We start from the raw sequence: 13,216 nt of genomic DNA on the forward strand, positions 1-13,216 counted from the left end.
TTTTTCCCCATCCACCCACATGTGGATCCATCCAGGGCCCAGCCGATCCACAGTCCCGCACTGTGGTCTTCATTTCTATATTATAGATGACAAAACTCAGATGGGTGGGCTTGCTAGGCCATGTGGTGGAGAGCCAGGACTGAACCTGGCTATGCTTTGGTTATGACAAACCCCTCCTGATGTGAAGGGCCAGGAGTACAGCCTGTTTTACAGGAACCCAGGACAAAGGACTGCCAAGGGCTCTGCAATCAAGTGACAAGTCCCCAAGGGAGATGCCCACACCTTGGCCACCTCCCCACTGGACAGACCAGCCACATGGACACCAATTACTGCTCCAGTCAACGAAAGGGAAACTTTATTGAAGCCCCAGGGCCAAGGGGTTTGGGCAGGAGGCCACCCTGTGAGCCGAGGTGGTGGAAGGCCCTTATTTGACCTTCTTCTTGGGGCGTAGGTTGTTGGTGTGGCCACACTTCTTCTTGCGGCAGTTGACAGCACGAGGATGCAGGCGAGCATAACACCTGCATGGGGACAGGAGGGATTGGTGAGGGCACCTGACACTTCCCCCCTCCAGGGCTACCCTGCCCACCCCGCAGCGTACATACTTGCGGCAGATCATCTTGTCACAGTTGTACTTCTGGGCAAGCTGGCGGAGGGAAGGCTCAATGATACCACCCCGCAGACGAAGCACCAAGTGCAGAGTGGACTCTACAGGAAATGAGGATGAGGGAGAGACAGTGACTCAGCAGTCGCCAGGTGCAGGGCAGGGCCCTCCAGTCCTGTAGACTAGGTATGACAGGGACATGTCTGAATCCCTTGTGAGTCTGACACCAGCCCAGCCCACAGAACCTCCCACCAGACCCCATAGTCTGAGACTATTACATGACAACAGTGGTGGCCAGCTGGGTTGCTTCTTGCTGCAAGGAATGACACTGACTTCGTTTATAGTAAGCATCACATTTTAAAATAAAGCGTGTCTTAAAAAAGAAAAACAAGTGAACAAGAATATGGGACACCACTGCCATTTGGAAATAGAGATCACTGAGACCCTTTCCAGAGATGAAAATAGTATCTTGTGAATCAAGACTCTCCCATCTCCTGATACTCATCTTAAGAACCCCCCCTGTGCCATAAGGCTGGGTTCTAGGCTTCATGGGGCCCTATCCAGCCACCACACCCCCAATACCTTTCTGGATGTTATAGTCTGAGAGAGTGCGGCCATCCTCCAGCTGTTTGCCCGCAAAAATCAGACGCTGCTGGTCAGGTGGGATGCCTGGGGAAAAAGCTAAGTTACTGAGGCTCTGTCCGGCAAGCGTATTACTGGCAGCTCTTCCCTCCTCCCCCATGCCTGCTCCATCATTACCCGTAATCTGCCAAAAGGGAAACCAAGGTAGAGACGACCAGCCCCCTTCCCAAGATTATACAGGGGAAGCACTGGCAAGGCTGAGGTCTGTCCAATGCCAGCACCCAGGCCCAGCCCAACTCACCCTCCTTGTCTTGGATTTTGGCTTTGACATTTTCAATAGTGTCACTGGGCTCGACCTCGAGTGTGATGGTCTTGCCCGTCAGGGTTTTCACAAAGATCTGCATCTCTATGTCTGCTGGGGAGGCTGAAGGGGAGTAGGACAAAATAGTAAATTGCAGGTCCAAGCATCTTGCACTCCGGGGTTGGCCAATTTTGTGCCTGCATGGACCAATTTCAGGCCCACCCCAGTGCCTGTTGCCTTCCACAAGCCTACAGATGGAATGAGTAGTTCACGGCCAGAGCACCATCTTGCCAGACACATTTCCCCAAGTGTGATCTGCAGGTCACATCCATCCATCCTCCCTCCCTTTCACCAACCCCTGGCCACATCTGCTCCCCAAAATGCCCTTCCTGCAGCTTGGGTGGAAATTCCATCTTAGTACCCACCCCCACCACCTCCAACTCCAAGCTCAAACTCACTCATTTCCTTCTCAGTTACCCCCAAATTTCTCATACCACATCTGCTGCCTTTGCTCCAACCCATAAATATCTGCCAACCACCTGCCAGATACTTGTTTACACGGGTAGTTTTTCATTTTCAAAACAAAGAAAGCCTACAAGATGGACACTACCAACCTTTCCTTACAGGTGTAGAAAAGGAGGTGTAGGTCCCTCGGGAGGAAGCGGGAGGTTTTAATACTTTTAAAGGGACTGTCAGAGTCTGGCACTGTGAAAAAGTTACATGCCTAATACCCCTCCCCATTAAACCGGATCTGTCAGAAGGACCTATCCTCGTCCCGAGATCCCGTCGGATAGCTCAGGCGTGCGGCGCGGGCACGCCACTCTCCTAAAGGCCAGTTCGCCTCTTGGGGGCCCAGTCCGGGTTCGGAACACCCGCCCGATGCGCCCTGTTCAGCAGGCCCGCGGAACCTGGCCCGTACAGACGCATTCAGGGCGGCCCCCTTCGCTGCTCGGGCCCTCATTCCCCCCACAGCCTCCCGCCTGACCCCGGTCCGGCGCGAACCCGCACAGACGCAGCCACCAACCTGCTCCGCCGCCTCGTTGAAAAGAAAGAGGGCGGCGGAACCGGAAACCGCCGAATTGCCGCCGAAAGCGCCTGCGCACCGAGCACGCTGCGTGCCTGCGTCACAATCTGCGCCGCGCCCCGCCCCCGCCCCGCTGCCATGTTGGGTGCTGGCGAACGAAGCCGTGGCGCCTGTGGGCGAACGTAGCCCACCTGCTTCGGGGATGTGCGCCCCGCCCCGGGTCAGGTGAAGACTGTCAGAGCTCAGGTGCTTCCACCAGCTTTCTCCCCGACGGCTCAAGAAGGCCGGTTGCGGGCTCTCTAGTACTTTTTGAGTCAACTCTTTTGGGCTAAAGCGAAGGCATTAAGCAGAGGGTCTGCGGGTCCAGGACGCAGGGATGTGGCAGGGAAGGTAGGAGGTGCAGGGCCAGGACCCCTGGGAGCCACGTAGGCACCTAACACCCGAAGTCAGTTATTTGGAGTCAGTTATTCCAATCTCACGGGCCGCGGATGGCTTTCAGGGCGGCGCGCGGGAACGCAGGAAGAGCAGGTGAGAGGAAGGAGAACAAAAAAATGGGATGGGACTCAGGAGACTCATGGACGGCTAAAAGGTGCCCAGCGCGATAAAGAGGTGATGACGGAGAAGTGACTTGTGGGCTTGGCAGTGCACCTCTTTATTTCCTTGAACTCTTCCCAGCGCCCCTATGGACCAGGCAAAAGCACACACTCTTGGATCAGGGAAGATGCCTTTAATAACAATTGATAAGTGCTTCAAAGATGAAGGGACTCCATGAGTGTTTAATGGGGAATGGGACCCAGCTCAGCTCCTTGAGGAGCCTACCCAGCGACGGAGTTCTGGAGGAGTTATTCAAGGAGGTAAGGGAACAGGGTTGTGAGCAATGGTGATAGGAACTTATCATGGCTGCCACCACCGAGGACTCCCACCAAGGGCAGCCACATCTCTTCCTAGTCTAGTGGTGCCTGGCCGCACCCCATCCTGTCCCACATCCAATCCCGTTTGAGCTGATGTACCAAAGGATGGAAGGAAACTACTGCTAGGTACACCCTTCTTTTTTTTTAGAACCGAGTCTTTTTATTGATAACTTCCCAACAGCATCTGTAAATAACAGGTACAAAAATATTCCATTAAACTCTGTTTTCCAAGGTGGCTCGGCTTGCGCCATGGAGGCCCTGGGAGAGGCTTGCAGGGCCCTCAGGGTCCACACCTCTGGTCACAGAAACATGGGCCTTACCAGGCTCAGGGCTGAGCGGATGGGCAGCATCTGTCTTGAGCTTTCTACAACTATTTCAGAAACCTCCTTGCGATACCAATTGGAGAAAGTATTTAATACTTTTGTTGGAGAAAGGGGCAGGGAGACCAGAGTTAGTAGGTGTGGGAGTGAGCTGGGGTGAACTCAGCTATGATAGCGCTTGTCCACATCAAGGAGGTCCTGACCAGGGCGCTAGGGTAGGGGATATCTGGCTTTGGTTTCTGGAAAAACTTCCTTGCGCCCAGCCCAACAATGCCAACTGGCCGTTCATCCTCCGGCCTGGCAGAGGGTCTGCAGGAGAGGCTCTTAGTGAGGAAGGAGTGGGAATGACAGACCTCCAGGAATTCCACACCCCTGGGAAGGAGTCTTGTCCCCCAGGAAGCCCCAGATGACAGAATACGGTGGCAAAGCTGACCATCTCAAGGCAGGGTTATCTGCTGCCACCTCAGACACATAGAGAGTGCCACCACGGCCCTGAGATCCCTCGGAGTGCCTGGGAGCAGGGCTACTCGTCCAATATCTCCTCCTCATCTGTCTGGCTGCGGCCATTGATGGCAGGGGAGTCAGGTCGGACATGGGACAGGTCCTCGAAGCCAGGGCTGAGAGAGGGTGAGACAGTGTCGGGGCTGGTGTCACAGGAACCTGTGCTCTGTTCGGAAGTGGCGATGGTGGTCGTGGTGCTGGGCGGGATGGGGTCTTCATCCTCGTCCTCCAGGAGGGACGCCTCTGGAACGTCTGGGGGAAGGAGGCCCAGAAGTTGGCTTAGTTGCAGTGATGGATTAACTGGGCCTGTGACCCCTAACAGCCCCGCCCCCCACAGGGCATGACGTGGCCCATTTTACAGAAGAGGGAACTGAGGCTCAGGTAGGTGAGAGGTCTCCCTTCAAGGTGAGGTAAGGACCCAGGTTCTCTGGGTCAGGCCAACATGGGCCCTGGGGCTGAGCCTGAGCCTGGCTCTGCCCTCGACTGTATCACCTGGGCCGGGCCCCTCACCTGCCCTTTCCTCAGCTCCCTGCTTGATAAACTGGGGCTGAAGACAGCAGCATTGCCTCTGAGCCTATGGGTGTCAGCAGCCCTGAAATGGGGAGCTGTTGGTCCATTCAGCATGTGGGGGTAAACCAAGACTCAGTGTGAGGGAACACTGTACTTCCTCTGACAAGGCTGAGGGTGCTGGCATCCAAGGGATGCAGAAGTCAGATGTGGGGCGCAGAAACCCTGGGTGACACTTACGGCTGAAGGCCTCCGGGTGCTGCCTGGCCAGCTTCCCTTTCAGCGTCCTGTGGGGGAAGGGAAGGCACACAGCCTGAGCTCACTGAACAAACAGGCTAGGCTCAGTGCAAAAGCAATGCCATTGTCAACGGGGTGGATGGGTGGCGTGAGTTTCCCACTCACTGCATGTCACACTCCACTCCCAGGCTGCAGGGAGGTGCAGGCACTCAGCCCTTCAGACCTACTCTGAAGGCACCAGCTAACCAGCTGTCAGTTTCTGTGCACCCTCGGCCCTGGGTCTGGGTACTTCCTGGGCCCCCTACCTGCAATGCCTTTCTGACTTTTAACTTTCTACCTGGACAACCTTGCAGGAAGCTTCCCTGCCTGCTTCTCAGCAATCGCTCTGGGCTTCTTGTCCCAACCTGTCCCTGCATCCTAGGGGATGAGGCCCAATGAGCAAGTCGGGGAGGCGGGGCATGTTGGCTGTCCACACCCCAAGACCCAGCAATCTCATTTGCCTCTTGAGAAGACCTGGTGAAGGGCTAGGGGAACAGGAGGCTGGCCTTTCACTATTGGCTTTTGCCTGCCTTTTTTGCATTCTGTGTTCAGTGTTACGTTGCACTTTTTAAAAGATAAACAAAATTTAAATTCAGAAACTTCAAGATTTTTATCCCAAGGCTGGCCCGGTGGCTCAGGCGGTTGGAGCTCTGTGCTCCTAACTCCAAAGGCTGCCGGTTCGATTTCCACATGGGCCAGTGGGCTCTTAACCACAAGGTTGCTGTTTCGACTCCCTCAAGGGATGGTGGGCTGCGCCCCCTACAACTAACAATGGCAACTGGACCTGGAGCTGAGCTACGCCCTCCACAACTAAGATTGAAAAGATAACAACTTGACTTGGAGAAAGTCTTGGAAGTACACACTGTTCCCCAGTAAAGTCCTGTTTAAAAAAAAAAAAAAGATCTTTATCCCAGAATTCAGATCTTCTTGGATGCTAAGTACATGATGAAGTCTCATAAAACAAGTGAGCTGGATCTCTCCGTCACCCTGTTACATGAAATGGGTAGCTCTCATTGAAGAGGGGAGGACCCAAGGCTTGGAGGGGGAGGCAGAGCCTGGCGGGGCTGAGCACCCACCTGATCCTGCGGAAGATGCTGTCCAGGTCCCGCTTCATCTCCACCAGGGTCCTCGTGTGGTGCAGGAAGCGCTCACTCATCTGCTGCAGGCGGACACTTGACAGATTGTTGAAGTTCACCAGCATCTCGTTGGTCTTCTCAAAGCGGTCCAGCCTGGTCGCAGAGAGAGGGCACCAACACCTCTGCTTAGCCTATAAAGCCCTGCTAAGCCCTTTCCTGCTCCATGACCTTTACATGTGCCTTTCCCTTGTTCTACAGAGCTCTACCTAGTGATTGAGCCACCCAGCAAACTCCTATTCAGCCTTTAAAACCCTACTCAGGTGTGCCCTTCTCATGTAGTCTTCACCACCTCCCTCAAGCAGATTCATTGATTTCCCTGATTCCCCTAGTTTCAGGTGGTTTCTCTGGCCCAGTGCAGACACCATGGAGGCAGGAAGATTTGTGTCTGGTTTTTGTCTCCCCTCATGCTGGGAATTCCCCAGGGTCAAGTCTGAATCTGACCTAAAGAACTAGGAGAAAGATGGGTATTGCTGATACCCAGACACACTCAGCTCCCTTGTCACAGGGTAAGACAGGGTATTAGGTCTGTGCTTTGTCCTAAATGGAAGGAAGAGCCTTTGGCTTAAAGACACAAAAATGAAACCCCAGGAGGCTGCACTTCCCTCCCAAGATTGTCAGCCTTTGTTCCCCATACAAGTCAGGCCAGAATTAGAATGGGGCTGCAGTGGCCATGGTGCGAAGCCCCAGGGAGGGCAAAAGGGAGTTCACGGCCCCTCCAAGAGATGCTGGGTGCTCTACAGACAGCCTGGGCTCTGACAGACCAGGGCCCCAACAGGAAGCCAGCCCACCAGCTTCCTTATATCCCCCAGTATCCCCTTTTCCCACTCTTCCTCACCCCAGGCCTTGGGACAGGAGCTGATGCATCTCCCCCTCCCCCGTCCCCCCGTCCCCCAAGCCTTCCACAGCTGTGAAACCATCTCAAAGCCCTGCTTCCTATGCCAAGGGCTCGCCTCCAGGCCAGGAAGGAATTTACTTAGGAGCCAGCCAGCAAATTTGCTCATTTCCTTCATTTTATCACCAGTGTGGGGGCGGGCCGGGCAACAATACTGGCTGGCAAGTGGATTCCTTCCCACGCCTGGAGCCCAGGCTGCTTGGCCACCACTCACATGTTCTTCTGGGCCAGGATGATGGCATTGACGTCATCCACATTCACCATGCTCAGGATGCGGCCGCAGAAGACCCTTGAGGCCGAGGCCGGGGGGTCCATGTCTTCTTCCTCCGCCGCTGCCTGAAACGTAGAAAATTTGCAGTCTGTACCAGGCACATGAGTGGGTGGGGGGTGGGGGGGGACAGGAGGGGCCAGGAACCCCACAGGCTTCCTAAAAGTGGGTCGGTCATGCCACCTCAGCCTCAGCTTTGTCATCCCAGGAATTCAGGGGTTATTTCAAGAACTACAGAAGGTCACATTTATAACTTGCACCCAAGCACATCGGAATCCCATCTCCCCTCCCCAGCACCCATTCTCCATATGCCCAAGGCCACTGGCACCGTCCACCTGCACAGATCTATCTGCCCACCTCCTCCCACACGCCCTTGCCTTTGCCCATTCCCAGATCAGAGCCTGCTGTCCCCCTGGTGGAACATGCACCACTGCCCCCTCGGATCACCACCACCTCGTCTTCCCTCCCAGGAGATCCTTGATGACTATCCCTACTTTGGTCACTCTCATCACCTTGTTTTAGTTGCTTCCCTGGCTCATCTCTGCCTGAAATTACCTCAGTTAACAGTTGACCTGTTTGCCTGTCACCCCCACAGCACTGCCAGCTCCAAAAGAGTAGAGGCGTGTGTCTCCCTCGCTCACTGCTGTCTCCAGAGCCCAGCCCAGAACCTGGCTCACAGCAAGGGATCACCAGAACTTCTTTTGACAGAGGCAAACAGGACCTTTCAAACTCAGCTGTAATGCTGAACTTTTAATAGCAAATAAAGCCAAGAATTTCAGGCACTTGCAGCCAGGCTGTGGACCCCAGCAACCCAGAGAGCTGCAGGGCTCTCAGCTTCCCTAGCATGTAGATGACCGTCCCAGTGGGTTGGGCTTCCTGGATCAGGCCAGGGCAAGAAAGGCCACAGCTTTAGCACTGACCCTACTGGTGGGGAGCTTCAGGAAAAACCCAGAATCCTGACATAGCTTGGTTCTGGGGCCCACATATTTAATGGCCGGCAGAAAAGCCCACTGGCCATTGGTTAAGATTTACACACAAGATCAGTAAGGGCTTTCAGAGCCCACTTAATCCACCTTCCTCTTTATTTAGCACCTACTGTAAGCTAAACAAGGTACCAACTTTATACATAGGAATTGTTACCCTTATTTGTACGTGAGAAAACAAGCTCAGAGACTGAGGCACTGAGCTATTGTCACGTAGCCAGTGAACCTGAGTCACAAATATCCACCGTCCGCAGGATCAACAAAGGTGTGACCCTGTACAGATGTTCAGTATCCACCCATGATAGCACAGCTGCTTCTTACAGCAGCTGCTTCCTGCCAGACTTCTGATTGCTTCCAGGAAAAATACCCAGAAATGTGGTTTCTCCCCCCGCCCCCCCGTGAAATCACCTCATTTGAGAATTTTAGCAACTAACCCTCTTTTCCTCCAAACACCATGGGGCCAAGACTATTTATGCATTTATGCCATGAATTTGGCTTAGCGGTTTGCAGCCCCTACATGCCTTCTGGAAATAAGCTGACACACCTGGTGAAATCCCCTCACCCTGTCAATTAGTATTATTTTTTGAGCTCCTATGTGCCAGGTACAGACATTCAGTCTCCACATTTCTAAAAAAGTGTGATCACGTATAAAGAGGCTACTTGGGCTCAAAGGGCAGTCATGTGGTGGGAAGCCCACAACGAAAGCCTGGCAGGCACAAGATTTGGACCTGCAGGAAACGGTTCTGCTTCAAAGTTGGGTTCTTTCCTGTCTCTGGTTCCCATATGTGAGATTCAAGCCACATCCCTCCACTGCCAGCTCCTTCTCTGAGGAAGCCTTCCCTTACAGCTACTGTGGACCACTTAAGGGTAGAAATAACCCAGCAAGCGCTCTGGTATCTGTTCTGTTTATGAGGGAAACACGCTGAGAGGGAGGCTGTGTGACTTTGGGAGAGTCACCTCGCCTTTCCGAACCAGTTTTCTCATCCAGAAAATGGGAATAACAAAGAATCAGAATCTCACAGTCATGTTTGTGGGGACTGAAACCAACGGGATAAGCTTAACTCCGAGCAGGCTGTTTCTCCAAGGGGAGTGTGAAGAAGTTTTAAGTTGGGGCGCGGGAATCAGCATTTTGACGAGATCCTCTAAGGTGTTTCCAAGAACAGGAGCAAATTTAATCTCCAACCACGCCTGAGGCAAACACTCTCATCTCTGAGAACTAAGGCTCACAGGGGCCGGCTCCACCCAGGGCATTTAACAGTTTAATTTGATGGCCCAAGCTTAGCAAAACCCTGGAGTGGGAGCTAGGCTCGCATATCCCCTCACACCCCGCCCCTGCCAAGCGCAGAAACTGAAGCCCAACCAGGGCAACGCCCGCTTCTGGGTGACACAGGTGGCCCCAACTCCCGCACCCTGGACCTGGATCCACTGAGCACACAGGGAAACTGAGGCCTGTGCGCAGGAGGGGTGCCCAGATGTGGCCAAAAGCGCGCCCCACCCCACGACAGCCCCAGGGCCGCGCTCGACCCGGCCCGGCTCCCCGGCGGCCCCGGCAGCCCCAGCCCCACCCCAAACTCGGCCCCGGCGTCGGTGGCAGCGGCACCTGCACATCTGGCGGCCTTGCTCGCGCTTCCGGGATGGCGCCCGCGCCGCCGTGACGTCACCACGCACCATGCGCACGTGGCGGCGACGTGACCAGGGCCGATTTGCGTGCGTGGAGGTGCGACAGGAAGGGGTGGGGTTTAGCCCCTTCGCCTGTGCGTCACAACACAAAGCCAATCAAGCAGTCCCTTTCTCGCCTACGTAGCTTCCAAAACCCGAGCTTTCCAGGCTGGGAATCAAATTCACCGGGTTCAGGAATCCGTGTTCTGCTGTTGCTGATTTTTTTCTGGTCCATTACCATCCAGGATCCCACGTTGCATTTAATTACATATCCTTAGTCTCTTCCACTCTGTGACAGTTCCTCAGTCTTTTCCTACTCTTTCATGACCTTAATACTTCTGAAGACTTACGGTTTTGTAGAAAACCCATCAATATGGGTTTAATCCAGTGTTTCCTCCGGATTAGACTGTAGTTAAGGAATTTGGGCAGGAATCCCATAGAAGCGATGCTGTGTCCTCAATGCATTATATTGAGGCATGCGATGTTGACTGACGACTTGCTTAAGACAGCGTCTTGACGGTTTTTCAACCATGAAGTCACTATTTTCACCTTTCTAATTAATAAGTATTTTATGGGGAGCTACTTAAGAGACAATGCAAATACTTTTTTTTTTTTAACGTTTTAAAAAGCATTTGACACCCACAAGTTTTAGCATCCATTCATGGCTCTTGTCGACAATTTTTACTTTTTTCTATTTATTAATTGAATTATTAATTGGAATTTATTCTAAACAAGAGCTGTCCACTCTCCAATTATGTATCTATTCACATTTATATTGCTCTGAACTCATGAGAATTTTATTGTTATTTATCTTGCTGCCCCTTTAAGTTAATCACCTATGTTCTTTAATGTATCTTCCATCTTTCTCTAACTACTTTCTTACTTTTGACACAAGATTTTCCATGTTTGCTTTGGCATATCCTTGGAATCAGCAGTTTCTCCAAGGACACTGGTTCCTGTTCTTGGAGAATGGTATTTAAAATCCAAGGTCTGGGTGCTGGGTGTGCTCATTGCTTAACGACACTCTCAGCTGTCAGAGTTAGCAAATACATAGTTATGTCTACTAACCTATGCATACACACATCTGTATTTACTCCTACATCTGTCACCTTGTCTATATACTGAAAGCCATAAACAAAATGGGGCAATTACAAAACAGTAATTGCTTAATAAATATTAGCAATTCATTATCACTAGTTATTGAGGTCTTATAATGTGTGTATGTTATACGTCTAATTTTTCTGGGTCTCAGTTTGTTAACTGTGAGCCTGGGTGATCACTGCATTTGGCTTTTAAGTTACTTGAAAGCTTGGGAGATAAACACATACCATGCCCTGGGGCACATGAAAGACTCTTTAAGAGCTCTGGAATTGGATATATCTGAGTTCTAATTCTAGTTCTGTCACATTTTAGCTGGATGGCTTTGGGCAAGTGGCTTAACCTTATGAAATCAAGCAGGTGAGTTCCTTACAAGTCTTAGTCCATCGTAAGCCCTTGGTAAACTGTATTATTACCCGCATGTTTTGCTGCCTTAATTCACTGAAAAGTTAATACAGACCAGGACTCTTAAGTACTTAGTTCAAAAGTTTAAAAAAATTTTCAGTAACCCTCTAGCCACCCCCTCTGGATGTGGCCCATATTCTGGGAAACCAGAGAGTACTCAGTCCCTGCCTAGCCCTGGAGGATGAAGGGAGACAGAGTCTGAGTCAGACACTCCCAACCCTGAGTGGAACACTGCTGGGTTAGAGGGAGGAGAGACTCAAAGCTGGAGGAACCTGAAGAGTGGGGGGATGAGAACTCCTTTTAAGGGCAAAGAAGAAAGTATATCTGAATGGGGTTTTGAGGTAGGATTAGGAGTTTTCTAGGTGCTGACTTTCATTCAAGGCTGAGGGAATCACAGGAGCAAAGACAGGGTGGTGGGAAAACACATAGTCTGGACTGGATCTTTTTAAGAACCGTGGAGCTCAGTGAGCCAGGTAGCAGCCAGTGCTGAGAGGGGAGCACTGGTGGGGGCTGCTGGTAAAAGTGGAACCATGACTCTGTCTGCAGGCTGCAGCAGAGGAGGCCCAGGCTGAAGAAATCAAGCTTTTCAATGGGTCCCTTGGGCTCTGTTAGAGGCCAGGAAACATTTACGAGGGTCCCGGAAGAGGTGGGGGCTGCACATTGAGGCCAAAAGGGACTTGGCTGGCCCCAAATGTTTTGTGCACAGTGGAGTAGAGACAAGAAAAATATTTTCCTCCTTTGTGTGTTTGAGGGAGAGGGTGGGAAATGATGTGAATGCGCAGTTGCCCCAGTGATGGGGGCATTGGTGGTGGGGGAGGCCTAAGTCTGGGCACTGGAAACCTTTCTCTGCCACTTTTTCCAATTGTATTTCTTACATAGCATTCATTATAGCTGCAGTTAGATACTTATCTGCATTATTGTTTGTGCAGTATCCAGCTCCCTGGCTGGAATAGAAGCTCAATGGGATAAGATACCAGGCCCACTGTGCTCTTCATCACTGTGACCTTGAACAAGTTAATTAACTTCTCTGTGCCTCAATTTCCCCATCTGTAGAATAAGGATAATAAGAGTATTACCAAAACACATGCATCCAATTCTAAAGAAGGCAAGAGAGAGAAAAGGAGCATAGAGAAAGTATTACAGAGAAAAAACACATGAGAGGGCAGATTTAAGTCCAAATATGTGTGTAATTACATTAAATGTGAAGAGACCAAATGCCCCAATTAAAAGATAAAGATGGGCAGGATGGATCAAAAAACAAAACCTGATTCTACACTGCTTACAAGAGGCACATATACAACATAAGGGTACCGAAAGGTGGAAGGGGTGGAAAAGAATGGAAACTTTAAAAGAGAAACCAAGAGAATAGGTGTGTGATCTTAATATCAAAGTCCACTCGAAGGCAAGAAGCATGGAGATAAAGAGGGGCATGTCACAACAATCACAAGTTCTGTTCACCAGGAAGATGCAACGATTGCAACTCTGTATGTAGCCAATGATGTGGATTCCAAATATCAGAGTATTTGTCTCATAAGGCTGATGGGAGGATTAAATACACAATTTTTGCCTACACCTGTGATACTGGAGTCTCAGCTGTTACCGTGTTTCCCTGAAAATAAGACCTAGCTGGACAATCAGCTCTAATGTGTCTTTTGGAGCAAAAATTAATATAAGACTTGGTCTTATTTTAGTATAAGACCTGGTCTTATATAATATCATATATACAATATATACTATACTATACTATACTAT

The 13,216-nt window shown here is 51.4% G+C and overlaps 2 protein-coding genes across 3 annotated transcripts; both read right to left on the reverse strand.

Moving 5' to 3' along the window:
* Positions 1-333: 333 nt before the first annotated feature.
* On the reverse strand, positions 334-2,602 carry UBA52 (ubiquitin A-52 residue ribosomal protein fusion product 1). The gene is made up of 5 exons (XM_019736768.2): positions 2,509-2,602; positions 1,485-1,607; positions 1,184-1,270; positions 603-705; positions 334-518 (listed from the first exon to the last, which is right to left on the reverse strand). Exons 2-5 carry the CDS (start codon positions 1,585-1,587, stop codon positions 425-427), a joined length of 387 nt encoding a protein of 128 aa, XP_019592327.2. The 5' UTR covers positions 1,588-1,607; positions 2,509-2,602; the 3' UTR covers positions 334-424.
* A 618-nt stretch (positions 2,603-3,220) lies between these two features.
* On the reverse strand, positions 3,221-10,040 carry KXD1 (KxDL motif containing 1). 2 transcript variants are annotated; one of them, XM_019736767.2, is made up of 5 exons: positions 9,903-10,040; positions 7,266-7,387; positions 6,100-6,252; positions 4,988-5,034; positions 3,221-4,492 (listed from the first exon to the last, which is right to left on the reverse strand). In XM_019736767.2, the coding sequence occupies exons 2-5, from the start codon at positions 7,364-7,366 to the stop codon at positions 4,263-4,265; spliced, it is 531 nt and encodes a 176-aa protein (XP_019592326.1). In that variant the 5' UTR covers positions 7,367-7,387; positions 9,903-10,040; the 3' UTR covers positions 3,221-4,262. The 2 variants fall into 2 exon arrangements, with proteins under 2 accessions (XP_019592326.1, XP_074193944.1); XM_074337843.1 differs by having other exon boundaries at positions 9,868-9,933.
* Between the last annotated feature and the right edge of the window lie 3,176 nt (positions 10,041-13,216).

Source organism: Rhinolophus sinicus, linkage group LG07 (assembly GCF_036562045.2).
Source record: "Rhinolophus sinicus isolate RSC01 linkage group LG07, ASM3656204v1, whole genome shotgun sequence".
Classification (NCBI taxonomy): Eukaryota; Metazoa; Chordata; class Mammalia; order Chiroptera; family Rhinolophidae; genus Rhinolophus; species Rhinolophus sinicus.

Excerpts from the sequence above, each read along its gene's own strand:
- UBA52 (XM_019736768.2), bottom strand. The coding sequence starts at position 1,587 with ATGCAGATCTTTGTGAAAACCCTGACGGGCAAGACCATCACACTCGAG. Across the intron at positions 1,271-1,484 it reads CAAAATCCAAGACAAGGAGG|GCATCCCACCTGACCAGCAG; the intron begins GTGAGTTGGGCT and ends CTTTTTCCCCAG. Across the intron at positions 706-1,183 it reads AGACTATAACATCCAGAAAG|AGTCCACTCTGCACTTGGTG; the intron begins GTATTGGGGGTG and ends CATTTCCTGTAG.
- KXD1 (XM_019736767.2), bottom strand. The coding sequence starts at position 7,366 with ATGGACCCCCCGGCCTCGGCCTCAAGGGTCTTCTGCGGCCGCATCCTG. Across the intron at positions 6,253-7,265 it reads ATCCTGGCCCAGAAGAACAT|GCTGGACCGCTTTGAGAAGA; the intron begins GTGAGTGGTGGC and ends CTCTGCGACCAG. Across the intron at positions 5,035-6,099 it reads AGCATCTTCCGCAGGATCAG|GACGCTGAAAGGGAAGCTGG; the intron begins GTGGGTGCTCAG and ends CTTCCCCCACAG.